Source organism: Oncorhynchus mykiss, chromosome 4 (assembly GCF_057628025.1).
Source record: "Oncorhynchus mykiss isolate SJ-2025 chromosome 4, ASM5762802v1, whole genome shotgun sequence".
Lineage (NCBI taxonomy): Eukaryota > Metazoa > Chordata > Actinopteri > Salmoniformes > Salmonidae > Oncorhynchus > Oncorhynchus mykiss.
The window spans coordinates 3,682,280-3,710,257 of NC_143025.1; the positions used below are offsets into that span (position 1 = coordinate 3,682,280).

The 27,978-nt window shown below is 44.7% G+C and overlaps 2 protein-coding genes across 2 annotated transcripts; both read left to right on the forward strand.

Moving 5' to 3' along the window:
- Positions 1-368: 368 nt before the first annotated feature.
- LOC118947079 (E3 ubiquitin-protein ligase TRIM16-like) lies at positions 369-11,120 on the forward strand. Its single transcript, XM_090230888.1, has 6 exons — positions 369-1,076; positions 1,511-1,606; positions 4,593-4,826; positions 7,759-7,918; positions 8,044-8,103; positions 8,335-11,120. Exons 1-6 carry the CDS (start codon positions 480-482, stop codon positions 8,847-8,849), a joined length of 1,662 nt encoding a protein of 553 aa, XP_090087014.1. The 5' UTR covers positions 369-479; the 3' UTR covers positions 8,850-11,120.
- LOC110517699 (E3 ubiquitin-protein ligase TRIM16) lies at positions 8,335-27,943 on the forward strand. Its single transcript, XM_090230864.1, has 7 exons — positions 8,335-8,471; positions 17,892-18,579; positions 19,013-19,108; positions 21,867-22,100; positions 23,714-23,873; positions 23,999-24,058; positions 24,290-27,943. Exons 2-7 carry the CDS (start codon positions 17,983-17,985, stop codon positions 24,805-24,807), a joined length of 1,665 nt encoding a protein of 554 aa, XP_090086990.1. The 5' UTR covers positions 8,335-8,471; positions 17,892-17,982; the 3' UTR covers positions 24,808-27,943.
- The last annotated feature ends 35 nt before the right edge of the window (positions 27,944-27,978 follow it).

The following is a 27,978-nucleotide window of genomic DNA, read 5'->3' on the forward strand; positions in this document are numbered from 1 at the left end:
ATATCATTACATACAGTATAGAACACCATCTAGAAGACAGAGACATATCATTACATACAGTATAGAACACCACCTAGAAGACATATCATTACATACAGTATAGAACACCATCTAGAAGACAGAGACATATCATTACATACAGTATAGAACACAATCTAGAAGACAGAGACATATCATTACATACAGTATAGAACACCATCTAGAATACATATCATTACATACAGTATAGAACACCATCATTTATTCTATATTAAGGGTCCTAACCTAGAAACTAAGGCCTTCTCAACTTTGCCTGCAGTTTTCTCTCTCTCTCCCTTCCTCTAACCCCTCCCTCTCTCGCTCCCTCCCTCCCTCCTCCTAACCCCAGCCCTCTGGCAGAACCAGGAAGTCCCTCCCCTCCCACAAACTATTTTCTGTGGAAACGAAACTGATCTGAGTGTCTCTTTCGTCTGTCTGTGTGAGAGTGAACAACCGTCCAAATGGCTCAACAGGGAGTTCTGCTGGACCAGGACCAGTTCTGTTGTTCTGTCTGTCTGGATCTACTGAAGGAGCCGGTCACTACTATCTGTGGACACAGTTACTGTAGGAGCTGTATTGAGGGCTGCTGGGATCAGGATGATCTGAAAGGGGTCTATAGCTGTCCTCAGTGCAGAGAGACCTTCATTCCAAGGCCTAATCTGAGGAAAAATAACATGTTGGCTGAGCTAGTGGAGAAACTGAGGAAGACAGGACTCCAGGCTGCTCCCCCTCCTGCTCTGTTTTATACTGGACCTGGAGATGTGGCATGTGATTTATGCACTGGGACCAGAAAGCAGAAAGCCCTCATGTCCTGTCTGGGGTGTCTGGCCTCTTACTGTGAGACTCACCTCCAACCTCACTATGAATCTCCTGCTTTCAAGAAGCACAAGCTGGTCAAAGCCACGGCACAACTACAGGAGAAGATCTGCTCTCATCATGACAAACTGCTGGAGGTTTACTGTCGTACCGATCAGCAGTGTATCTGTTATCAGTGTGTGATGGATGAACATAAAGGCCATGATACAGTGTCAGCTGCAGCAGAGAGGACTGGGAAACAGGTAAGACCAGAACAACTTGTTGGTGACTGTCTGATAAACAAAGAATTAAAGATACAGTAGGAACTAAATCTGTTTGAATATGAGATCATTATATTATATACAATATGAAATGGATCCACAACTATGAACACAAACCTTGAGTAAATAGAAATGTTAACCCAGATTCTCCAAATGTATCACCATTTTCTAAAGTCAAACACTATTATCATTCTGAATGGCCTTTTATGAGTCCAAAGTTCAGTCTCAGGCTCTTGATACATGTAGGCCTACCATACAAACTATAATTATTCACATAGCAACATAATATCATATTGTAAACGGACTTCCTCAGGATTGTAGACCTTCCTCTCTATGGGTCCTATGTCACATTACTATACTATTGATCTACTGGACTAATAAAGCTTGATAGCTCATTGAAGAGTGATTCTCCACAGAGGCAGCTGGGGATGAGTCAGCAGAAGGTCCAGCAGAGATTCCAGGAGAGAGAGAAGGAGCTGAAGAATCTCCAAAAAGCTGTGAAGTCTTTCAAGGTGAGTATTGTTGACCAGAGGAGACACACCATTTCACTTTTCTCCTCCAGTCAGAGAGAGAGAGAGAGAGGGGGGCCCCTATCCAATCCCACTGACCCCACTGTTGGGAACAGGCTGTCTGGACCCCTTTCAGAGAATAGACTGGTTCATGTAACCAACTGGGCTGCCTCATCACATAACCATGAGTAACCATGACGACTCATGTCCCCTATACATTCAAATGGAACTGCCTCTCTCTCAATTGAATTAAATTCATAGGGCTTTATTGGCATGGAAATATATGTTTACATTGCCAAAGCAAGTGAAATAGACAATAAACAAAAGTGAAATAAACTATCAGAAATTAACAGTAAACATTACACTTGGAAGGGATTTGGGGGATGGGGGAGGGTCTATTAGAAGTTAGTAGGACTCTTTTATTTTCTCAGAAGTACTGAGTTAGGTAGGAGGATTTAGAGAGGTGTAAACCGTGATTGAACACACTCCAGCACAGTAGGTGGCGCCATGCACCTTTAACGTTGGTTTGAGGACCTCCATTATATCATAGAAGAAGAAGTTGGTCTGGGAGGGTTTTGTTGTTCCTGAGGAGGGCTACTATTCTTTTCTCTTTTGGTTTTCAAGTATTTTCAGAATGTATTAAAGCCAAAGCTAAAGCTTCCCTAAGCAATTCAATATATCAGTCAATATATTTTCTCTGTGATTTATTTTCTCTCCGTCAACCGTTCCATCGCATCTTAACCGTCTTACCGGGCGGGCACTAGGACCCGGGGGAGGCTGCTGCACCGCTCGTGACTGTCAGTCCTCCTTGTAGCTCATTGGTTAAGCTGTGGCTCGAGACTGTTACCAGTTAACGGACAGGAAACGGCTCTGACAGGACACATTCATGTCGAGGCAGTGATGTGAATGTGTGGTAAGTTAGAATAGAGAGAGAGAGTTTTCACTACTATAGACTTTGGTCATAATCAAAGCTTTGTTAACCAATAGGTTTTTATGTGAGGCTGCCTGTAAGTTACAGTGTAACAGACGTTACTAACGGTAACGGTGTCTTTTAAATTCGACATAAGTTATGTGGCGATGATATCTAGTTAACGTTGTATTTAATGTAGTGTAATGACCTGACTAGATCATAAAGGAACAATTGTCCAGACAGAGGATTGAGTTACGAATTGACGGTTTATTAGCAACTTTACACAGGCTACTGTTTGGCCTTAGCTCACGCCAAATAAATGAAAGATACCCCACAAGCCAATCGGGACCTTCTCTTGTGAAGCCCAGACGTAAGAGAGAGAACAAAGGCTGAACCTTAACTTCCAATGCCCCGCCCCCTCCACGCCACTCTGCCAACCACCAGGATGCCCGGCATCAGAACATCCCAGGCATTCCTGTGATTGGCAGATAGCAGGTTGATTGGCATGTCGGACCCCGCGAACACTGGGAACTGGTAAGTACAACACAACCACCTACTAGCCGAACACATAACACACAGCTGTCTGTGCGGGTCGCTACAGTAGTTTTACTATCTGTGCCAGGCTATAAATGACAGATAATATCTAGTTAACGTTGTATTTAATGTAGTTTTACTATCTGTGCCAGGCTATAAATGACACAGATAATATCTAGTTAACGTTGTATTTAATTGATCACAGCTTTCTGCTTTCCATGTAGAGTTTTTGGTAAAAAACATTACATTTGATTATTTTGTCAGTAATGGCTGCAAAAATTGGAAAAAATCTTAGTTTATCTTTGTCAAACATGAGATGACACAAACACACAGAGACAGTGTTGTGTCAAAGCTACCAGGAAACTATCAATCATGGGAACATTGCTCAGATTTGAACATCTGACCCTGCTGGTGATATTGCATACCTTTGCAGAGAGAAGGGAGTATCTGAGGAGAATTGTTGTGGTCACATCAATGTTAGGAAGACAGGGACTCTCTTTCCGTGCCAATGATGAATCTAGTGAAAACACAAATAGAGGGAACTCTCAATAGTCAAACTAAAATAAAACTCAAACAACTTCCTAGATACATCATGCTGAACTGAGTTTACCAAGAACTACGGTATTGATGTCAAAACAGAAGACATGTTGGTGGACAGAATCTTTCTTGCCCGGAAAAGAGAGGCTGGTGTTCTGTACCTGTCTGTCCAGGAGGGAGGAGAGTAGAGCAGGACCAAGAGGTGTTCTGTACCTGTCTGTCCAGGAGGGAGGAGAGTAGAGCAGGACCAAGAGGTGTTCTGTACCTGTCTGTCCAGGAGGGAGGAGAGTAGAGCAGGACCAAGAGGTGTTCTGTACCTGTCTGTCCAGGAGGGAGGAGAGTAGAGCAGGACCAAGAGGTGTTCTGTACCTGTCTGTCCAGGAGGGAGGAGAGTAGAGCAGGACCAAGAGGTGTTCTGTACCTGTCTGTCCAGGAGGGAGGAGAGTAGAGCAGGACCAAGAGGTGTTCTGTACCTGTCTGTCCAGGAGGGAGGAGAGTAGAGCAGGACCAAGAGGTGTTCTGTACCTGTCTGTCCAGGAGGGAGGAGAGTAGAGCAGGACCAAGAGGTGTTCTGTACCTGTCTGTCCAGGAGGGAGGAGAGTAGAGCAGGACCAAGAGGTGTACTGTACCTGTCTGTCCAGGAGGGAGGAGAGTAGAGCAGGACCAAGAGGTGTACTGTACCTGTCTGTCCAGGAGGGAGGAGAGTAGAGCAGGACCAAGAGGTGTTCTGTACCTGTCTGTCCAGGAGGGAGGAGAGTAGAGCAGGACCAAGAGGTGTTCTGTACCTGTCTGTCCAGGAGGGAGGACAAGGCCTGGTGGACCTGGAGAGCAGGGTGGCAGAGGTCTGACTCAATGAGGTGTAGATAGACTACTGAACCTACTCTCTCTCTCTCTCTCTCTCTCTCTCTCTCCGTCTCTCTCTCTGTCTCTCTGTCTCTTTCTCTCGCTCTCTCTTTCTCTGTCTCTCTCTCTCTCTCTCTCTCTCTCTCTCTCTCTCTCTCTCTCCAGCGCTCTGCACAGTCAGCAGTGGAGGACAGTGATCAGATCTTTACTGAGCTGATCCGCTCCATTGAGAGAAGGAGCTCTGAGGTGAAGGAGCTGATCAGAGCCCAAGAGAAGGCTCAAGTGAGTCAAGCTGAAGGACTCCTGGAGCAACTGAAGCAGGAGATAGCTGAGCTGAGGAAGAGAAGCACTGAGCTGGAGCAGCTCTCACACACAGAGGATCACATCCATTTCCTCCAGGTAACTAAACTGTCTTGTTACATGTGATATGAAATTAACTTCATGTGAAACTATTCATCTCAATCATTATGTTGTCCTGTCTCTCTCTCTTTCCCTGTCCGTCCCTCTCCCTGTCCGTCCCTCTCCCTCTCTCCCTGTCCGTCCCTCTCTCTCTCTCTCTGTCCGTCCCTCTCTCTCTCTCTGTCCGTCCCTCTCTCTCTCTCTGTCCGTCCCTGTCGCTCCCTCTCTCTCTCTGTCTGTCCGTTCCTCTCTCTCTGTCCACCCCTCTCTCTCTCTCTGTCCACCCCTCTCTCTCTCTCTCTGTCCACCCCTCTCTCTCTCTCTGTCCACCCCTCTCTCTCTCTGTCCACCCCTCTCTCTCTCTGTCCACCCCTCTCTCTCTCTGTCCACCCCTCTCTCTCTCTGTCCGTCCCTCTCTCTCTCTGTCCGCCCCTCTCTCTCTCTGTCCGCCCCTCTCTCTCTCTGTCCGCCCCTCTCTCTCTCTGTCCGCCCCTCTCTCTCTCTGTCCGTCCCTTTCTCTCTCTGTCCAACCCTCTCTCTCTCTGTCCACCCCTCTCTCTCTCTGTCCGTCCCTCTCGCTCTCTCTCTGTCGTCCGTCTCTCTCTCTCTCTGTCGTCCGTCTCTCTCTCTCTCTGCCGTCCCTCTCTCTCTCTCTCTGCCGTCCCTCTCTCTCTCTCTGCCGTCCCTCTCTCTCTCTCTGCCGTCCCTCTCTCTCTCTGTCCGTCCCTGTCGCTCCCTCTCTCTCTCTGTCGTCCCTCTCTCTCTCTGTCGTCCCTCTCTCTCTGTCCGTCCCTCTCTCTCTCTCTGTCCGTCCCTCTCTCTCTCTCTGTCCGTCCCTCTCTCTCTCTCTGTCCGTCCCTCTCTCTCTCTCTCTGTCGTCCTTCTCTCTCTCTCTCTGTCGTCCCTCTCTCTCTCTCTCTGTCCGTCCCTGTCGCTCCCTCTCTCTCTCTCTGTCTGTCCGTTCCTCTCTCTCTGTCCGTCCCTCTCTCTCTCTCTCTGTCCGTCCCTCTCTCTCTCTCTCTGTCCACCCCTCTCTCTCTCTGTCCACCCCTCTCTCTCTCTGTCCACCCCTCTCTCTCTCTGTCCACCCCTCTCTCTCTCGGTCCGTCCCTCTCTCTCTCGGTCCGTCCCTCTCTCTCTCTGTCCGTCCCTTTCTCTCTCTGTCCGCCCCTCTCTCTCTCTGTCCGTCCCTTTCTCTCTCTGTCCAACCCTCTCTCTCTCTGTCCACCCCTCTCTCTCTCTCTCTGTCCACCCCTCTCTCTCTCTGTCCGTCCCTCTCTCTCTCTCTCTGTCGTCCGTCTCTCTCTCTCTGTCGTCCGTCTCTCTCTCTCTCTGCCGTCCCTCTCTCTCTCTCTCTGCCGTCCCTCTCTCTCTCTCTGCCGTCTCTCTCTCTCTCTGCCGTCCCTCTCTCTCTCTGTCCGTCCCTGTCGCTCCCTCTCTCTCTGTCGTCCCTCTCTCTCTCTGTCGTCCCTCTCTCTCTCTGTCCGTCCCTCTCTCTCTCTCTGTCCGTCCCTCTCTCTCTCTCTGTCCGTCCCTCTCTCTCTCTCTGTCGTCCCTCTCTCTCTCTCTCTGTCGTCCCTCTCTCTCTCTCTGTCGTCCCTCTCTCTCTCTCTGTCGTCCCTCTCTCTCTCTCTGTCGTCCCTCTCTCTCTCTCTGTCGTCCCTCTCTCTCTCTCTGTCGTCCCTCTCTCTCTCTCTGTCGTCCCTCTCTCTCTCTCTGTCGTCCCTCTCTCTCTCTCTGTCGTCCCTCTCTCTCTCTCTGTCGTCCCTCTCTCTCTCTCTGTCGTCCCTATCGCTCTCTCTGTCGTCCCTCTCTCTCTCTCTGTCTGTCCGTCCCTCTCTCTCTCTCTCTGTCCGTCTCTCTCTCTCTCTCTCTGTCCGTCCCTCTCTCTCTCTCTCTCTCTCTCTCTCTGTCCGTCCCTCTGTCTCTCTCTGTCCGTCCCTCTCTCTCTCTGTCGTCCCTCTCTCTCTCTCTCTGTCGTCCCTCTCTCTCTCTCTCTGTCGTCCCTCTCTCTCTCTCTGTCGTCCCTCTCTCTCTCTGTCGTCCCTCTCTCTCTCTGTCCGACCCTCTCTCTCTCTGTCTGACCCTCTCTCTCTCTGTCTGACCCTCTCTCTCTCTGTCCGACCCTCTCTCTCTCTGTCCGACCCTCTCTCTCTCTGTCCACCCCTCTCTCTCTCTGTCCACCCCTCTCTCTCTCGGTCCGTCCCTCTCTCTCTCGGTCCGTCCCTTTCTCTCTCTGTCCGTCCCTTTCTCTCTCTGTCCGCCCCTCTCTCTCTCTGTCCGTCCCTTTCTCTCTCTGTCCGACCCTCTCTCTCTCTGTCTCTTCCTCTCTCTGTCTCTGTCTCTCCCTCTCTCTGTCTCTGTCTCTCCCTCTCTCTGTCCTTGTCTCTCCCTCTCTCTGTCCCTGTCTCTCTCGGTCTCTCCCTCTCTCTGTCTCTCCCTCTCTCTGTCCTTGTCTCTCCCTCTCTCTGTCCCTGTCTCTCTCTGTCTCTCCCTCTCTCTCCCTCTCTCTCTCTCTCTCCAGAGTTATCAGTCTCTCTCTCTCTCTCTCCAGAGTTATCAGTCTCTCTCTCTCTCTCTCTCTCTCTCTCTCTCTCTCTCTCTCTCCAGAGTTATCAGTCTCTCTCTCTCTCTCTCTCTCTCTCTCTCTCTCTCTCTCTCTCTCTCTCTCTCTCTCTCTCTCTCCAGAGTTATCAGTCTCTCTCTCTCTCTCTCTCCAGAGTTATCAGTCTCTCTCTCTCTCTCTCTCCAGAGTTATCAGTCTCTCTCTCTCTCTCTCTCCAGAGTTATCAGTCTCTCTCTCTCTCTCTCTCCAGAGTTATCAGTCTCTCTCTCTCTCTCTCTCTCTCTCTCCAGAGTTATCAGTCTCTCTCTCTCTCTCTCTCTCTCTCTCTCCAGAGTTATCAGTCTCTCTCTCTCTCTCTCTCTCCAGAGGTATCAGTCTCTCTCCAGTATCAGTGTATCTTCAGACTTACCCAGCATCGTTGTCCGTCCTCTTCAGTACTTTGGAGATGTGAGTAAGACTGTGTCTGAACTGAGAGAGAAACTAGAAGACTTCCTTAAAGGAGAATGGACCAAGATCTCCACTACAGGTGTGTTGAAAACAATAAGAACATCAACTTTAGACCATTGAAAGTTCCCTACTAGTCATATACATGTGGAATATGGTCTGATGATAACATTCCCTCTCTCTGTCAATGTGTTTGTGTGTCTGTAGTGAATATAGTGGATGTTGTACTGCCTCCAGAGCCCAAGACCAGAGAACAGTTGTTACAATGTGAGTCTCTTTATTGTGAAGTAACTAACAGTCTCTTTTTACTGACACTCCTAACAATCCCTCTAGAAATATATAGCAATAGTAGATCTAATCAAAGACTGGGTATCTATCTGACTCCTCATATTTCTCTGATTTGATCTCTGCTGTGCTCTAATCAAAGACAGGGTAGATACAGTATCTGACTTAACTTATTGTTCTGACTCCCCTCATTGGTCTCTGCTCTTCTCCCAGATTCCTGTCAGCTCACACTGGACCCAAACACAGCATACACACACCTCTCTCTGTCTGAAGGGAACAGAAAGGTGACCTGTACAGGCCAAGTCCAACCATATCCTGTCCATCCAGACAGATTCACCTACTACTGTCAGGTACTGTGTAGAGAGGGTCTGTCTGGACGCTGTTACTGGGAGGTGGAGTGGACTGGTGTTGTTGTTGTTATAGCAGTCTCATATAAAGACATCAGCAGAACAGGGACAGATGGTGCATTTGGAGACAATAAGTCCTGGAGTTTACAGTACGATAGTGATGGTTATTGTTTCAGACACAATACTGTTGTGACTAAAGTATCAGGCCCTCAGTCCTCCAGAGTAGGAGTGTACCTGGATCACAAGGCAGGTACTCTGTCCTTCTACAGTGTCTCTGACACAATGACCCTCCTCCACAGAGTCCAGACCACATTCACTCAGCCCCTCTATCCTGGGTTTGGGCTCTATGTAGGAGGTACTGCTGAGCTGGTTAAACTGTAGTAGGGTCCACATAGATACTAGTCATGCTGGTGTAGTCTATAGCTGAGCTGGGTAAACTGTAGTAGGGTCCACATAGATACTAGTCATGCTGGTGTAGTCTATAGCTGAGCTGGTTAAACTGTAGTAGGGTCCACATAGATACTAGTCATGCTGGTGTAGTCTATAGCTGAGCTGGTTAAACTGTAGTAGGGTCCACATAGATACTAGTCATGCTGGTGTAGTCTATAGCTGAGCTGGTTAAACTGTAGTAGGGTCCACATAGATACTAGTCATGCTGGTGTAGTCTATAGCTGAGCTGGTTAAACTGTAGTAGGGTCCACATAGATACTAGTCATGCTGGTGTAGTCTATAGCTGAGCTGGTTAAACTGTAGTAGGATCCACATAGATACTAGTCATGCTGGTGTAGTCTATAGCTGAGCTGGTTAAACTGTAGTAGGGTCTACATAGATACTAGTCATGCTGGTGTAGTCTATAGCTGAGCTGGTTAAACTGTAGTAGGGTCCACATAGATACTAGTCATGCTGGTGTAGTCTATAGCTGAGCTGGTTAAACTGTAGTAGGGTCCACATAGATACTAGTCATGCTGGTGTAGTCTATAGCTGAGCTGGTTAAACTGTAGTAGGGTCCACATAGATACTAGTCATGCTGGTGTAGTCTATAGCTGAGCTGGTTAAACTGTAGTAGGGTCCACATAGATACTAGTCATGCTGGTGTAGTCTATAGCTGAGCTGGTTAAACTGTAGTAGGGTCCACATAGATACTAGTCATGCTGGTGTAGTCTATAGCTGAGCTGGTTAAACTGTAGTAGGGTCCACATAGATACTAGTCATGCTGGTGTAGTCTATAGCTGAGCTGGTTAAACTGTAGTAGGGTCCACATAGATACTAGTCATGCTGGTGTAGTCTATAGCTGAGCTGGTTAAACTGTAGTAGGGTCCACATAGATACTAGTCATGCTGGTGTAGTCTATAGCTGAGCTGGTTAAACTGTAGTAGGGTCCACATAGATACTAGTCATGCTGGTGTAGTCTATAGCTGAGCTGGTTAAACTGTAGTAGGGTCCACATAGATACTAGTCATGCTGGTGTAGTCTATAGCTGAGCTGGTTAAACTGTAGTAGGGTCCACATAGATACTAGTCATGCTGGTGTAGTCTATAGCTGAGCTGGTTAAACTGTAGTAGGGTCCACATAGATACTAGTCATGCTGGTGTAGTCTATAGCTGAGCTGGTTAAACTGTAGTAGGGTCCACATAGATACTAGTCATGCTGGTGTAGTCTATAGCTGAGCTGGTTAAACTGTAGTAGGGCCCACATAGATACTAGTCATGCTGGTGTAGTCTATAGCTGAGCTGGTTAAACTGTAGTAGGGTCCACATAGATACTAGTCATGCTGGTGTAGTCTATAGCTGAGCTGGTTAAACTGTAGTAGGGTCCACATAGATACTAGTCATGCTGGTGTAGTCTATAGCTGAGCTGGTTAAACTGTAGTAGGGTCCACATAGATACTAGTCATGCTGGTGTAGTCTATAGCTGAGCTGGTTAAACTGTAGTAGGGTCCACATAGATACTAGTCATGCTGGTGTAGTCTATAGCTGAGCTGGTTAAACTGTAAACTGATTTGTTATTAATTAAAATTCAATACAATGTTTTAATCTTGTACATTTCCATGAATCATGATGTCTGGTGTTGATGTATATTGGTTGTCATTCAGAACCATTGATATGTTTTCTCAGTTGGTTCTCTGTCTCTATGTAATTCTCCTCAGTATCATTGATCAGCTTGTTGGCTCGGTCCTAATTGATGTGTTCTCTGTCACCTGGAGCTGCATGGAAAATGGTCCAGGAACTAAAGGACAATTCAGGACTAGTCAGCCCACTACAAGCTGGTATCACTTACTTTCTACTAAACTATATGGTCTGGTTTCCCAGACACAGATGAATCCTAGTCCTGGACTAAACAGTATGTTCAATGTAGATGTCCAGGAAACCGGCCCTAAATGTGTCATCTTTCATCCTCCCATACTGCTCAGTCCAGCAACATTAAACCTGTCCAGCAGGTGGTGCTGTTGACCAAACAATAAAACCAGCAGATATCTTGACTTGCCACTCAGTATATCAGTAATGTTCAGAATAGTACTTTAATATCATTGGAGATTGATGGTCTTTTTAATCCACTATCCAGAGTCAGGAACAGATGAAGTTAGGTCTGCTACTGTTCAGTGATTAAATATGATTTATGGTGATGGGAAATAATAAAAAACACTCAACTTCATCTAGTAATAGTTTTCCTTTGTTATTTATTCCAAGGTGTGTCTTTAACTTGTAAATGTATTGTGTGGAGGTGAGCTAGTGGTGTGGCTGATAGAATAGAATGAAAAGGGAGGAGGGGAGGAAGAGGGGAGGAGTGAAGGGCTGTTCAAGAAACCAGATGAGGAAGAGGAAGATGTTCAGGGGAATTACTGTCTCTGTTCCAAATGGTTCCCTATTCCCTACGTAGTGCACTACGGTGCTTCTGACCAGGTCTAAAGTAGTGTTCTACGTAGGGAATAGGGTGTAGATTTATTACAATATCATGCTTTAGTGTTTGATACAACAATATATTAGATCTCCACCCCCCCACTTCCTGTCTGTCATCCCCCAGTTCTGTTAAGACTTCCTCTCATTGAACTGGGCCTCATTCTAAATGGTCACTTTGTATTGATCGTCCATACTGGTCTTTACTATGGTTCTACATACAGTATCTGTATTGATAGTCCATACTGGTCTTTACTATGGTTCTACATACAGTATCTGTATTGATAGTCCATACTGGTCTTTACTATGGTTCTACATACAGTATCTGTATTGATAGTCCATACTGGTCTTTACTATGGTTCTACATACAGTATCTGTATTGATAGTCCATACTGGTCTTTACTATGGTTCTACATACAGTATCTGTATTGATAGTCCATACTGTTCTTTACTATGGTTCTACATACAGTACCTGTATTGATAGTCCATACTGGTCTTTACTATGGTTCTACATACAGTATCTGTATTGATAGTCCATACTGGTCTTTACTATGGTTCTACATACAGTATCTGTATTGATAGTCCATACTGGTCTTTACTATGGTTCTACATACAGTATCTGTATTGATAGTCCATACTGTTCTTTACTATGGTTCTACATACAGTACCTGTATTGATAGTCCATACTGGTCTTTACTATGATTCTACATACAGTACCTGTATTGATAGTCCATACTGGTCTTTACTATGGTTCTACATACAGTACCTGTATTGATAGTCCATACTGGTCTTTACTATGGTTCTACATACAGTATCTGTATTGATAGTCCATACTGGTCTTTACTATGGTTCTACATACAGTATCTGTATTGATAGTCCATACTGGTCTTTACTATGGTTCTACATACAGTACCTGTATTGATAGTCCATACTGGTCTTTACTATGGTTCTACATACAGTATCTGTATTGATAGTCCATACTGGTCTTTACTATGGTTCTACATACAGTATCTGTATTGATAGTCCATACCGGTCTTTACTATGGTTCTACATACAGTATCTGTATTGATAGTCCATACTGGTCTTTACTATGGTTCTACATACAGTATCTGTATTGATAGTCCATACTGGTCTTTACTATGGTTCTACATACAGTATCTGTATTGATAGTCCATACTGGTCTTTACTATGGTTCTACATACAGTATCTGTATTGATAGTCCATACTGGTCTTTACTATGGTTCTACATACAGTATCTGTATTGATAGTCCATACTGGTCTTTACTATGGTTCTACATACAGTATCTGTATTGATAGTCCATACTGGTCTTTACTATGGTTCTACATACAGTATCTGTATTGATAGTCCATACTGGTCTTTACTATGGTTCTACATACAGTACCTGTATTGATAGTCCATACTGGTCTTTACTATGGTTCTACATACAGTATCTGTATTGATAGTCCATACTGGTCTTTACTATGGTTCTACATACAGTATCTGTATTGATAGTCCATACTGGTCTTTACTATGGTTCTACATACAGTACCTGTATTGATAGTCCATACTGGTCTTTACTATGGTTCTACATACAGTATCTGTATTTATAGTCCATACTGGTCTTTACTATGGTTCTACATACAGTATCTGTATTGATAGTCCATACTGGTCTTTACTATGGTTCTACATACAGTATCTGTATTGATAGTCCATACTGGTCTTTACTATGGTTCTACATACAGTACCTGTATTGATAGTCCATACTGGTCTTTACTATGGTTCTACATACAGTATCTGTATTGATAGTCCATACTGGTCTTTACTATGGTTCTACATACAGTATCTGTATTGATAGTCCATACTGGTCTTTACTATGGTTCTACATACAGTACCTGTATTGATAGTCCATACTGGTCTTTACTATGGTTCTACATACAGTATCTGTATTGATAGTCCATACAAATTATATCAATGTCCTCACATACCCAGTCTTTTTGCTCTCAGGGTCGTGGTTGAGGCCTGCATATATATAACATCACTAAAATCTAAAACCGCCAGTAATGTACGTCATACCAGCTCCTTCCTGGCCTCCAGAGAACAACAAGCCTGATGCCAGTAATGTACATCATACCAGCTCCTTCCTGGCCTGCAGAGAAAAACAAGCCTGATGCCAGTAATGTACATCATACCAGCTCCTTCCTGGCCTGCAGAGAAAAACAAGCCTGATGCCACTAATGTACATCATACCAGCTCCTTCCTGGCATCCAGAGAAAAACAAGCCTCATGCCAGTAATGTACATCATACCAGCTCCTTCCTGGCCTCCAGAGAAAAACAAGCCTGATGCCAGTAATGTACATATTACCAGCTCCTTCCTGGCCTGCAGAGAAAAACAAGCCTGATGTCAGCAATGTGCATCATACCAGCTCCTTCCTGGACCCCAGAGAAAAACAAGCCTGATGCCAGTAATGTACATCGTACCAGCTCCTTCCTGGCCTCCAGAGCCTGATGCCAGTAATGTACATCATACCAGCTCCTTCCTGGCCTCCAGAGAAAAACAAGCCTGATGCCAGTAATGTACATCATACCAGCTCCTTCCTGGCCTACAGAGAAAAAAGCCTGATGCCAGTAATGTACATCATACCAGCTCCTTCCTGGCCTCCAGAGAAAAACAAGCCTCATGCCGGTAATAAAAACCTATTTTCAGCTTGAGCTTCCTGATCAAGTTCTCCACATGAACAGTGAAGCTCAGCTTGTCATCAACCCACTCACCCAAATAGTTGTACACTTTGACTTGCTGTATAGTATGTCCAGCCATTGTAGCAATGACATGATTAGTAACATGCCTGGCATCTGAAATTCAGAACCAGCTTCAAATCATTCAGATTCAGTTGTGTGATGTTAAATGCTCTTTGGGCATTTTCAAAAGATAAAGAAACTATAAATAAATAAATAAAGACAGACACACTTCTTGTCAAGAGCAGAGTGGATGTCACTTAAAACCGTCCATGTTGCTGAAACAGTGCTGTGTCCAGACCTAAAGCCTGACTGCATCCATGTAAAACCCTCCATGTTGCTGAAACAGTGCTGTGTCCAGACCTAAAGCCTGACTGCATCCATGTAAAACCCTCCATGTTGCTGAAACAGTGCTGTGTCCAGACCTAAAGCCTGACTGCATCCATGTAAAACCCTCCATGTTGCTGAAACAGTGCTGTGTCCAGACCTAAAGCCTGACTGCATCCATGTAAAACCCTCCATGTTGCTGAAACAGTGCTGTGTCCAGACCTAAAGTCTGACTGCATTAAAGAAGTTGTTTTCTCGGAGGCCTTCAGCTGCCTACTAACTAAGGACTCCAGGACTCCAGGACCTACTAACTAAGGACTCCAGGACTCCAGGACCTACTAACTAAGGACTCCAGGACCACCTAACGAAGGACTCCAGGACCTACTAACTAAGGACTCCAAGACCTTCTAACTAAGGACTCCAGGACTTTCTAACTAAGGACTCCAGGACTCCAGGACCTTCTAACTAAGGACTCCAGGACCTACTAACTAAGGACTCCAGGACCTTCTAACTAAGGACTCCAGGACCTTCTAACTAAGGACTCCAGGACTCCAGGACCTTCTAACTAAGGACTCCAGGACCTAATAAGGACTCCAAGACCTTCTAACTAAGGACTCCAGGACTCCAGGACCTTCTAACTAAGGACTCCAGGACTCCAGGACCTACTAACTAAGGACTCCAGGACTCCAGGACCTACTAAGGACTCCAGGACTCCAGGACCTTCTAACTAAGGACTCCAGGACCTACTAACTAAGGACTCCAGGACTCCAGGACCTACTAACTAAGGACTCCAGGACTCCAGGACCTTTGACAGAACAGACGGTTTTGATATGGGTCGATAGTTGTCAAGCAGCGAAGGATCTCCACCTTTCAGGAGAGGCAGTACAAAAGCAGATTTCCTTAACTTGGGGATTTCCTGAACATCAAGCGTGAGTTTAGAAATATATGGGGGAGCAATGATGTCAGCAGCAGGTGTAGGAAGCGGGGGTCTAGTTCATCAGTTCATCAGGGACAGGGGATTCTGTTCTATCAATTTATTTCAGGGCTTTACACACTTCTGAAACAGAGAAGGATGAGAAGGAGAACCTGGTGAAGGAGAGCACAGGGTTGTCAGGGATGATAAGGAGAACCTGTTGAAGGAGAGCACAGGGGTGTCAGGGATGAGAAGGAGAACCTGTTGAAGGAGAGCACAGGGGTGTCAGGGATGAGAAGGAGAACCTGTTGAAGGAGAGCACAGGGGTGTCAGGGATGAGAAGGAGAACCTGTTGAAGGAGAGCACAGGGGTGTCAGGGATGAGAAGGAGAACCTGGTGAAGGAGAGCTCAGGGGTGTCAGGGATGACAAGGTAAATTCATAGGGGGCTCATTTTAGACATTTTGACCTTTTCAAATAAACTGCCTGCATCTATAAAATGCTGATTCAAGGCCTTCAGAATGGAGGTTCTCTCAGTTACTACCTGAGTGTCGACCAACAATGGTTTGGGAAGCTGTGAATCTTCTTTCTTCTTCTAGTAAAGACCAGTATGGACTATCAATACAGATACTGTATGTAGAACCATAGTAAAGACCAGTATGGACTATCAATACAGATACTGTATGTAGAACCATAGTAAAGACCAGTATGGACTATCAATACAGGTACTGTATGTAGAACCATAGTAAAGACCAGTATGGACTATCAATACAGATACTGTATGTAGAACCATAGTAAAGACCAGTATGGACTATCAATACAGATACTGTATGTAGAACCATAGTAAAGACCAGTATGGACTACCAATACAAAGTGACCATTTAGAATGAGGCCCAGTTCAATGAGAGGAAGTCTTAACAGAACTGGGGGATGACAGACAGGAAGTGGGGGGGTGGAGATCTAATATATTGTTGTGCCAAACACTAAAGCATGATATTGTAATAAATCTACACCCTATTCCCTACGTAGAACACTACTTTAGACCTGGTCAGAAGCACCGTAGTGCACTATGTAGGGAATAGGGAACCATTTGGAACAGAGACAGTAATTCCCCTGAACATCTTCCTCTTCCTCATCTGGTTTCTTGAACAGCCCTTCACTCCTCCCCTCTTCCTCCCCTCCTCCCTTTTCATTCTATTCTAACAGCCACACCACTAGCTCACCTCCACACAATACATTTACAAGTTAAAGACACACCTTGGAATAAATAACAAAGGAAAACTATTACTAGATGAAGTTGAGTGTTTTTTATTATTTCCCATCACCATAAATCATATTTAATCACTGAACAGTAGCAGACCCAACTTCATCTGTTCCTGACTCTGGATAGTGGATTAAAAAGACCATCATTCTCCAATGATATTAAAGTACTATTCTGAACATTACTGATATACTGAGTGGCAAGTCAAGATATCTGCTGGTTTTATTGTTTGGTCAACAGCACCACCTGCTGGACAGGTTTAATGTTGCTGGACTGAGCAGTATGGGAGGATGAAAGATGACACATTTAGGGCCGGTTTCCTGGACATCTACATTGAACATACTGTTTAGTCCAGGACTAGGATTCATCTGTGTCTGGGAAACCAGACCATATAGTTTAGTAGAAAGTAAGTGATACCAGCTTGTAGTGGGCTGACTAGTCCTGAATTGTCTTTTAGTTCCTGGACCATTTTCCATGCAGCTCCAGGTGACAGAGAACACATCAATTAGGACCGAGCCAACAAGCTGATCAATGATACTGAGGAGAATTACATAGAGACAGAGAACCAACTGAGAAAACATATCAATGGTTCTGAATGACAACCAATATACATCAACACCAGACATCATGATTCATGGAAATGTACAAGATTAAAACATTGTATTGAATTTTAATAAATAACAAATCAGTTTACAGTTTAACCAGCTCAGCTATAGACTACACCAGCATGACTAGTATCTATGTGGACCCTACTACAGTTTAACCAGCTCAGCTATAGACTACACCAGCATGACTAGTATCTATGTGGACCCTACTACAGTTTAACCAGCTCAGCTATAGACTACACCAGCATGACTAGTATCTATGTGGACCCTACTACAGTTTAACCAGCTCAGCAGTACCAGAGACATAAAACCCAGGATAGAGGGGCTGAGTGAATGTGGTCCGGACTCTGTGGAGGAGGGTCATTGTGTCAGAGACACTGTAGAAGGACAGAGTACCTGCCTTGTGATCCAGGTACACTCCTACTCTGGAGGACTGAGGGCCTGATACTTTAGTCACAACATTATTGTGTCTGAAACAATAATCACCACTATAGCACTTTAAACTCCAGGACTTGTTTTTGTATCCAATTAACTCACATTTTTAAGATTCATTATGTCATTTGTTCCATGTTAAGGGCTCTAACCTTGGAACAAAACTATTTGTCTCCCTCTTGCTGTTGCATGCAGTTCCTCTCTCTCTTCCTCCATTCCTCTAACACCTCCCTCCTTCTAACCCCACCCCTCTGGCAGAATCAGGAAGTCCCTTCCCTTCCCACAAACTCTCTTCTGAGGAAACGAAACTGATCAGAGTCTGTCTGTGTGAGAGTGAACAACCGTCCAAATGGCTCAGCATGGAGTTCTGCTGGACCAGGACCAGTTCTGTTGTTCTGTCTGTCTGGATCTACTGAAGGAGCCGGTGGCTATTCCCTGTGGACACAGTTACTGTAGGAGCTGTATTCAGGGCTGCTGGGATCAGGATGTTCTGAAAGGGGTCTATAGCTGTCCTCAGTGCAGAGAGACCTTCACTCCAAGGCCTAATCTGAGGAAAAATAACATGTTGGCTGAGCTGGTGGAGAAACTGAGGAAGACAGGACTCCAGGCTGCTCCCCCTCCTGCTCTGTGCTATGCTGGACCTGGAGATGTGGCGTGTGATTTCTGCACTGGGACCAGAAAGCAGAAAGCCCTCATGTCCTGTCTGGTGTGTCTGGCCTCTTACTGTGAGACTCACCTCCAACCTCACTATGAATTTCCTGGTTTCAAGAAGCACAAGCTGGTCAAAGCCACGGCACAACTACAGGAGAAGATGTGCTCTCATCATGACAAACTGCTGGAGGTTTACTGTCGTACCGATCAGCAGTGTATCTGTCTGCTGTGTACAATGGATGAACATAAAGGCCATGATACAGTGTCAGCTGAGGCAGAGAGGACTGAGAAACAGGTAAGACCAGAACAACTTGTTGGTGGCTGTCTGATAAACAAAGAATTAAAGATACAGTAGGAACTAAGACTGTTTGAATATGAGATCATTATATTATATCAATATGAAATGGATCCACAAAAATGAACACAAACCTTGATTATATAGAATTGTTAACCCAGATTCTCCAAATGTATCACCATTTTCTAAAGTCAAACACTATTATCATTCTGAATGGCCTTTTATGAGTCCAAAGTTCAGTCTCAACCCCTTGATACATGTAGGCCTACCATAAAAACTATAATCATTCACATAGCAACATAATATAATATTGTAAAGGGACTTCCTCAGGATTGTAGACCTTCCTCTCTATGGGTCCTATGTCATATTACTATACTATTGATCTACTGGACTAATAAAGCTTGATAGCTCATTGAAGAGTGATTCTCCACAGAGGCAGCTGGGGATGAGTCAGCAGAAGGTCCAGCACAGATTCCAGGAGAGAGAGAAGGAGCTGAAGGAGCTCCAACAGGCTGTGGAGTCTTTCAAGGTGAGTATTGTTGACCAGAGGAGACACACCATTTCACTTCTCTCCTCCAATCAGAGAGAGAGAGAGAGAGAGAGAGAGAGGGAGGCCCCTATCCAATCCCACTGACCCCACTGTTGGGAACAGGCTGTCTGGACCCCTTTCAGAGAATAGACTGGTTCATGTAACCAACTGGGCTGCCTCATCACATAATCATGAGTAACCATGACTGACTCATGTCCCCTATACATTAAAATGGAACTGTCTCACTCTCAATTGAATTAAATTCATAGGGCTTTATTGGCATGGAAATATATGTTTACATTGCCAAAGCAAGTTTAATAGACAATAAACAAAAGTGAAATAAACAATCAGAAATGAACAGTAAACATTACACTTGGAAGTGATTTGGGGGATGGGGGAGGGTCTATTAGAAGTTAGTAGGACTCTTTTATTTTCTCAGAAGTACTTAGTTCGGTAGGAGGATTTAGAGTGGTGTAAACCGTGATTTGATTGAACACACTCCAGAACAGTAGGTGGCGCCATGCCCCTTTAACGTTGGTTTGAGGACCTCCATTATATCATAGAAGAAGAAGTTGGTCTGTGAGGGTTTTGTTGTTCCTGAGAAGGGCTACTATTCTTTTCTCTTTTGGTTTTCAAGTATTTTCAGAATGTATTAAAGCCAAAGCTAAAGCTTCCCTAAACTATTCAATATATCAGTCAATATATTTTCTCTGTGATTTATTTTCCCTCCGTCAACCGTTCCATCGCATCTTAACCGTCTTACCGGGCGGGCACTAGGACCCGGGGGAGGCTGCTGCTGCAGAGGCTGCTGCACCGCTCGTGACTGTCAGTCCTCCTTGTAGCTCATTGGTTAAGCTGTGGCTCGAGACTGTTAACAGTTAACGGACAGGAAACGGCTCTGACAGGACACATTCATGTCGAGGCAGTGATGTGAATGTGTGGTAAGTTAGAATAGAGAGAGTTTTCACTACTATAGACTTTGGTCATAATCAAAGCTTTGTTAACCAATAGGTTTTTATGTGAGGCTGCCTGTAAGTTACAGTGTAACAGACGTTACTAACGGTAACGGTATCTTTTAAATTCGACATAAGTTATGTGGCGATGATATCTAGTTAACGTTGTATTTAATGTAGTTTAATGACCTGACTAGATCATAAAGGAACAATTGTCCAGACAGAGGATTGAGTTACGAATTGACGGTTTATTAGCAACTTTACACAGGCTACTGTTTGGCCTTAGCTCACGCCAAATAAATGAAAGATACCCCACAAGCCAATCGGGACCTTCTCTTGTGAAGCCCAGACGTAAGAGAGAGAACAAAGGCTGAACCTTAACTTCCAATGCCCCGCCCCCTCCACGCCACTCCGCCAACCACCAGGATGCCCGGCATCAGAACATCCCAGGCATTCCTGTGATTGGCAGATAGCAGGTTGATTGGCATGTCGGACCCCGCGAACACTGGGAACTGGTAAGTACAACACAACCACCTACTAGCCGAACACATAACACACAGCTGTCTGTGCGGGTCGCTACAGTAGTTTTACTATCTGATCCAGGCTATAAATGACACAGATAATATCTAGTTAACGTTGTATTTAATGTAGTTTTACTATCTGTGCCAGGCTATAAATGACACAGATAATATCTAGTTAACGTTGTATTTAATGTAGTTTTACTATCTGTGCCAGGCTATAAATGACACAGATAATATCTAGTTAACGTTGTATTTAATGTAGTTTTACTATCTGTGCCAGGCTATAAATGACACAGATAATATCTAGTTAACGTTGTATTTAATGTAGTTTTACTATCTGTGCCAGGCTATAAATGACACAGATAATATCTAGTTAACGTTGTATTTAATGTAGTTTTACTATCTGTGCCAGGCTATAAATGACACAGATAATATCTAGTTAACGTTGTATTTAATGTAGTTTTACTATCTGTGCCAGGCTATAAATGACACAGATAATATCTAGTTAACGTTGTATTTAATGTAGTTTTACTATCTGTGCCAGGCTATAAATGACACAGATAATATCTAGTTAACGTTGTATTTAATGTAGTTTTAGGGAGGAGAGTAGAGCAGGACCGAGAGGTGTTCTGTACCTGTCTGTCCAGGAGGGAGGAGAGTAGAGCAGGACAAAGAGGTGTTCTGTACCTGTCTGTCCAGGAGGAAGGAGAGTAGAGCAGGACCAAGAGGTGTTCTGTACCTGTCTGTCCAGGAGGGAGGAGAGTAGAGCAGGACCAAGAGGTGTTCTGTACCTGTCTGTCCAGGAGGGAGGAGAGTAGAGCAGGACCAAGAGGTGTTCTGTACCTGTCTGTCCAGGAGGGAGGAGAGTAGAGCAGGACCAAGAGGTGTTCTGTACCTGTCTGTCCAGGAGGGAGGACAAGGCCTGGTGGACCTGGAGAGCAGGGTGGCAGAGTCCTGACTCAATGAGGTGCAGAGAGGCTACTGAACCTACTGTCTCGCTCTCTCTGTCTCTCTCTAGGTCTCTCTCTCTGGCTCTCTTTCTGTATCTCTCTCTCTCTCTCTCTCTCTCTCTCTCTCTGTATCTCTCTCTGTCTCACTCTCTCTCTCTGTCTCTCTTGGTCTCACTCTCTCTCTCACTCTCTCTCTCTGTCTCACTCTCTCTCTGTCTCACTCTCTCTCTCTGTCTCTCTCTCTCTCTCTCTCACTCTCTCTCTCTGTCTCACTCTCTCTCTCTGTCTCTCTCTTTCTCTGTCTCTCTCTCTGTCTCTCTCTCTCTCTCTCCAGCGCTCTGCACAGTCAGCAGTGGAGGACAGTGATCAGATCTTTACTGAGCTGATCCGCTCCATTGAGAGAAGGAGCTCTGAGGTGAAGGAGCTGATCAGAGCCCAAGAGAAGGCTCAAGTGAGTCAAGCTGAAGGACTCCTGGAGCAACTGAAGCAGGAGATAGCTGAGCTGAGGAAGAGAAGCACTGAGCTGGAGCAGCTCTCACACACAGAGGATCACATCCATTTCCTCCAGGTAACTAAACTGTCTTGTTACATGTGATATGAAATTAACTTCATGTGAAACTCTTCATCTCAATCATTATGTTGTCCTGTCTGTCTCTCTGTCCATCTCTCTCTCTCTCTCTGTCTGTCCCTCTCTCTCTGTCTGCCCCTCTCTCTCTCTCTCTCTCTGTCTGTCCCTCTCTCTCTCTCTGTCTGTCCCTCTCTCTCTCTGTCTGTCCCTCTCTCTCTCTCTGTCTGTCCCTCTCTCTCTCTCTCTCTCTGTCTGTCCCTCTCTCTCTCTCTCTGTCTGTCCCTCTCTCTCTCTCTCTGTCTGTCCCTCTCTCTCTCTCTCTCTGTCCGTACCTCTCTCTGTCTGCCCCTCTCTCTCTCTCTGTCCGTCCCTCTCTCTCTCTGTCTCTCTCTCTCTCTGTCCGTCCCTCTCTCTGTCTCTCTCTCTCTCTCTGTCCGTCCCTCTCTCTCTGTCCGTCCCTCTCTCTCTCTCTGTCCATCCCTCTCTCTCTGTCCGTCCCTCTCTCTCTCTCTCTGTCCGTCCCTCTCTCTCTCTCTGTCCGACCCTCTCTCTCTCTGTCGTCCCTCTCTCTCTCTGTCGTCCCTCTCTCTCTCTGTCCGACCCTCTCTCTCTCTGTCCCTGTCTCTCCCTCCCCTGTCTCGCCCTCTCTCTGTCTCTCCCTCTCTCTGTCTGTCTCTCTCTCTCTCTCCAGAGTTATCATTCTCTCTCTCTCTCTCTCTCTCTCTCTCTCTCTCTCTCTCTCTCTCTCCAGAGTTATCAGTCTCTCTCTCTCTCCAGAGTTATCAGTCTCTCTCTCTCTCTCTCTCTCTCTCCAGAGTTATCAGTCTCTCTCTCTCTCTCTCTCTCCAGAGGTATCAGTCTCTCTCTCTCTCTCTCCAGAGGTATCAGTCTCTCTCTCTCTCTCTCTCTCTCCAGGGTTATCAGTCTCTCTCTCTCTCTCTCTCTCTCTCTCTCTCTCTCTCCAGAGTTATCAGTCTCTGTCTCTCTCTCTCTCTCTCTCTCTCCAGAGTTATCAGTCTCTGTCTCTCTCTCTCTCTCTCTCTCTCCAGGGTTATCAGTCTCTCTCTCTCTCTCTCTCTCTCTCTCTCTCCAGGGTTGTCAGTCTCTCTCTCTCTCTCTGTCTCTCTCTCTCCAGTTATCAGTCTCTCTGTCTCTCTCTCCAGTTATCAGTCTCTCTCTCTCTCTCTCCAGAGTTATCAGTCTCTCTCTCTCTCTCTCCAGTTATCAGTCTCTCTCTCTCTCCAGAGTTATCTGTCTCTCTCTTTCTCTCTCTCTCTCTCTCTCTCTCTCTCCAGTTATCTGTCTCTCTCTCTCTCTCCAGTTATCTGTCTCTCTCTCTCTCCAGTTATCAGTCGCTCTCTCTCTCCAGAGTTATCAGTCTCTCTCTCTCCAGAGTTATCAGTCTCTCTCTCTCTCTCTCTCTCCAGTTATCAGTCTCTCTCTCTCTCTCTCTCCAGAGTTATCAGTCTCTCTCTCTCTCTCCAGAGTTATCAGTCTCTCTCTCTCTCTCTCTCTCTCCAGAGTTATCAGTCTCTCTCTCTCTCCAGAGTTATCAGTCTCTCTCTCTCTCTCTCTCCAGAGTTATCAGTCTCTCTGTCTCTCTCTCTCTCCAGAGTTATCAGTCCCTCTCCAGTATCAGTGTATCTTCAGACTTACCCAGCATCGTTGTCCGTCCTCTTCAGTCCTTTGGAGATGTGAGTAAGACTGTGTCTGAACTGAGAGAGAAACTAGAAGACTTCCTTAAAGGAGAATGGACCAAGATCTCCACTACAGGTGTGTTGAAAACAATAAGAACATCAACTTTAGACCATTGAAAGTTCCCTACTAGTCATATACATGTGGAATATGGTCTGATGATAACATTCCCTCTCTCTGTCAATGTGTTTGTGTGTCTGTAGTGAATATAGTGGATGTTGTACTGCCTCCAAAGCCCAAGACCAGAGAACAGTTGTTACAATGTGAGTCTCTTTATTGTGAAGTAACTAACAGTCTCTTTTTACTGACACTCCTAACAATCCCTCTAGAAATATATATCAATAGTAGATCTAATCAAAGACTGGGTATCTATCTGACTCCTCATATTTCTCTGATTTGATCTCTGCTGTGCTCTAATCAAAGACAGGGTAGATACAGTATCTGACTTAACTTATTGTTCTGACTACCCTCATTGGTCTCTGCTCTTCTCCCAGATTCCTGTCAGCTCACACTGGACCCAAACACAGCACACACACACCTCTCTCTGTCTAAAGGGAACAGAAAGGTGACCTTTACACGCCAAGTCCAACCATATCCTGACCATCCAGACAGATTCACCTACTGGTGTCAGGTTCTGTGTAGAGAGGGTCTGTCTGGACGCTGTTACTGGGAGGTGGAGAGGAGTGGTGGTGTTGTTCCAGCAGTCTCATATAAAGACATCAGCAGAACAGAGACAGATGGTGGATTTGGACACAATAACAAGTCCTGGAGTTTACAGTACTATAGAGGTGATTATTGTTTCAGACACAATAATGTTGTGACTAAAGTATCAGGCCCTCAGTCCTCCAGAGTAGGAGTGTACCTGGATCACAAGGCAGGTACTCTGTCCTTCTACAGTGTCTCTGACACAATGACCCTCCTCCACAGAGTCCAGACCACATCCACTCAGCCCCTCTATCCTGGGTTTAGTCTGTATGATTATAATGGTTCTGCTGAGCTGGTTAAACTGTAGTAGGGTCCACATAGATACTAGTCATGCTGGTGTAGTCTATAGCTGAGCTGGTTAAACTGTAGTAGGGTCCACATAGATACTAGTCATGCTGGTGTAGTCTATAGCTGAGCTGGTTAAACTGTAGTAGGGTCCACATAGATACTAGTCATGCTGGTGTAGTCTATAGCTGAGCTGGTTAAACTGTAGTAGGGTCCACATAGATACTAGTCATGCTGGTGTAGTCTATAGCTGAGCTGGTTAAACTGTAGTAGGGTCCACATAGATACTAGTCATGCTGGTGTAGTCTATAGCTGAGCTGGTTAAACTGTAGTAGGGTCCACATAGATACTAGTCATGCTGGTGTAGTCTATAGCTGAGCTGGTTAAACTGTAGTAGGATCCACATAGATACTAGTCATGCTGGTGTAGTCTATAGCTGAGCTGGTTAAACTGTAGTAGGGTCCACATAGATACTAGTCATGCTGGTGTAGTCTTTAGCTGAGCTGGTTAAACTGTAGTAGGGTCCACATAGATACTAGTCATGCTGGTGTAGTCTATAGCTGAGCTGGTTAAACTGTAGTAGGGTCCACATAGATACTAGTCATGCTGGTGTAGTCTATAGCTGAGCTGGTTAAACTGTAGTAGGGTCCACATAGATACTAGTCATGCTGGTGTAGTCTATAGCTGAGCTGGTTAAACTGTAGTAGGGTCCACATAGATACTAGTCATGCTGGTGTAGTCTATAGCTGAGCTGGTTAAACTGTAGTAGGGTCCACATAGATACTAGTCATGCTGGTGTAGTCTATAGCTGAGCTGGTTAAACTGTAGTAGGGTCCACATAGATACTAGTCATGCTGGTGTAGTCTATAGCTGAGCTGGTTAAACTGTAGTAGGGTCCACATAGATACTAGTCATGCTGGTGTAGTCTATAGCTGAGCTGGTTAAACTGTAGTAGGGTCCACATAGATACTAGTCATGCTGGTGTAGTCTATAGCTGAGCTGGTTAAAACCTCTTACTTCTACCCCCTCCTTTTTCGAACATTCTGTTAAAAATCGCGCAACTTTTCAGCGTCCTGCTACTCATGCCAGGAATATAGTATATGCATATGATTAGTATGTGTGGATAGAAAACACTCTGAAGTTTCTAAAACTGGTTAAATCACGGCTGTGACTATAACAGATCGTGTGTTTCATTGAAAAACGCAAGAAAAACTGCTCTCTGAAAGCTAAAAATAATTTCCATAAGTCACTTCCATGAGTTGTTAAAAGAGGACAAAATTGAATATCGACCTGCATGCAAATCATACAAATTCCACACGATGTCGCCATTGTCGTCATTTTCAATTGAATTATTTGTTGGAAAATCCATCTTCCGTTTACGGCTTCCGTTTCTTCCAGTCTTCACCCGGATGTTGTTAATGTGGACATTGGCATCCATTGATTTTCAAACGAGGAGCTATTGAATATACATCGCCCTGTAATCATTTTGATAGATTATAAACGTTTACTAATACCTAAAGTTGGATTACAAAAGTATTTCGAAGTGTTTTGTGAAAGTTTATCGTCGACTTTTTTAATTTAAAAAAATGATGCAGCGTTTAAAAACAATGTTTTTTTCTGAATGACACAGCTTCCATAGAAAGCTATTTTGGGTATATATGGACCGATTTAAACGAAAAAAAGACCCAATAGTGATGTTTATGGGGCATATAGGAATGCCAAGAAAGAAGCTCGTCAAAGGTAATGAATGTTTTATATTTTATTTCTGCGTTTTGTGCTGCGTCGGATAAGCAGAGTCTTTGTTTACGTCGCATTCAGGCATTTTCAGGTGGTGCATGCTATCAGATAATAGCTTCTCATGCTTTCGCCGAAAAGCATTTTAAAAATCTGACTTGTTGGCTAGGTTCACAACGAGTGTAGCTTTAATTCAATACCCTGCTTGTGAATTTTGATCAAGGTTTGAGTTTAAACGAGTACATTTAGCATTTAGCGTAGCGCATTTGCATTTCCAGGTGCCTACTTGAGACATATGCGTCTCAAGTAGAATCAAGAAGTTAAACTGTAGTAGGGTCCACATAGATACTAGTCATGCTGGTGTAGTCTATAGCTGAGCTGGTTAAACTGTAGTAGGGTCCACATAGATACTAGTCATGCTGGTGTAGTCTATAGCTGAGCTGGTTAAACTGTAGTAGGGTCCACATAGATACTAGTCATGCTGGTGTAGTCTATAGCTGAGCTGGTTAAACTGTAGTAGGGTCCACATAGATACTAGTCATGCTGGTGTAGTCTATAGCTGAGCTGGTTAAACTGTAGTAGGGTCCACATAGATACTAGTCATGCTGGTGTAGTCTATAGCTGAGCTGGTTAAACTGTAGTAGGGTCCACATAGATACTAGTCATGCTGGTGTAGTCTATAGCTGAGCTGGTTAAACTGTAGTAGGGTCCACATAGATACTAGTCATGCTGTTGTAGTCTATAGCTGAGCTGGTTAAACTGTAAACTGATTTGTTATTAATTAAAATTCAATACAATGTTTTAATCTTGTACATTTCCATGAATCATGATGTCTGGTGTTGATGTATATTGGTTGTCATTCAGAACCATTGATATGTTTTCTCAGTTGGTTCTCTGTCTCTATGTAATTCTCCTCAGTATCATTGATCAGCTTGTTGGCTCGGTCCTAATTGATGTGTTCTCTGTCACCTGGAGCTGCATGGAAAATGGTCCAGGAACTAAAGGACAATTTAGGACTAGTCAGCCCACTACAAGCTGGTATCACTGACTTTCTACTAAACTATATGGTCTGGTTTCATAGACAAAGATTAATCCTAGTCCTGGACTAAACAGTATGTTCAATGTAGATGTCCAGGAAACCGGCCCTAAATGTGTCATCTTTCATCCTCCCATACTGCTCAGTCCAGCAACATTAAACCTGTCCAACAGGTGGTGGTGTTGACCAAACAATAAAACCAGCAGATATCTTGACTTGCCACTCAGTATATCAGTAATGTTCAGAATAGTACTTTAATATCATTGGAGATTGATGGTCTTTTTAATCCACTATCCAGAGTCAGGAACAGATGAAGTTAGGTCTGCTACTGTTCAGTGATTAAATATGATTTATGGTGATGGGAAATAATAAAAAACACTCAACTTCATCTAGTAATAGTTTTCCTTTGTTATTTATTCCAAG

Coding starts and splice junctions, on each gene's coding strand:
- LOC118947079 (XM_090230888.1), top strand. CDS start 480: ATGGCTCAACAGGGAGTTCTGCTGGACCAGGACCAGTTCTGTTGTTCT. Junction 1,077..1,510: donor CAGAGAGGACTGGGAAACAG/GTAAGACCAGAA, acceptor GATTCTCCACAG/AGGCAGCTGGGGATGAGTCA. Junction 4,827..7,758: donor ATCACATCCATTTCCTCCAG/GTAACTAAACTG, acceptor CTCTCTCTCCAG/AGGTATCAGTCTCTCTCCAG.
- LOC110517699 (XM_090230864.1), top strand. CDS start 17,983: ATGGCTCAGCATGGAGTTCTGCTGGACCAGGACCAGTTCTGTTGTTCT. Junction 18,580..19,012: donor CAGAGAGGACTGAGAAACAG/GTAAGACCAGAA, acceptor GATTCTCCACAG/AGGCAGCTGGGGATGAGTCA. Junction 24,059..24,289: donor CAGAGAACAGTTGTTACAAT/GTGAGTCTCTTT, acceptor CTCTTCTCCCAG/ATTCCTGTCAGCTCACACTG.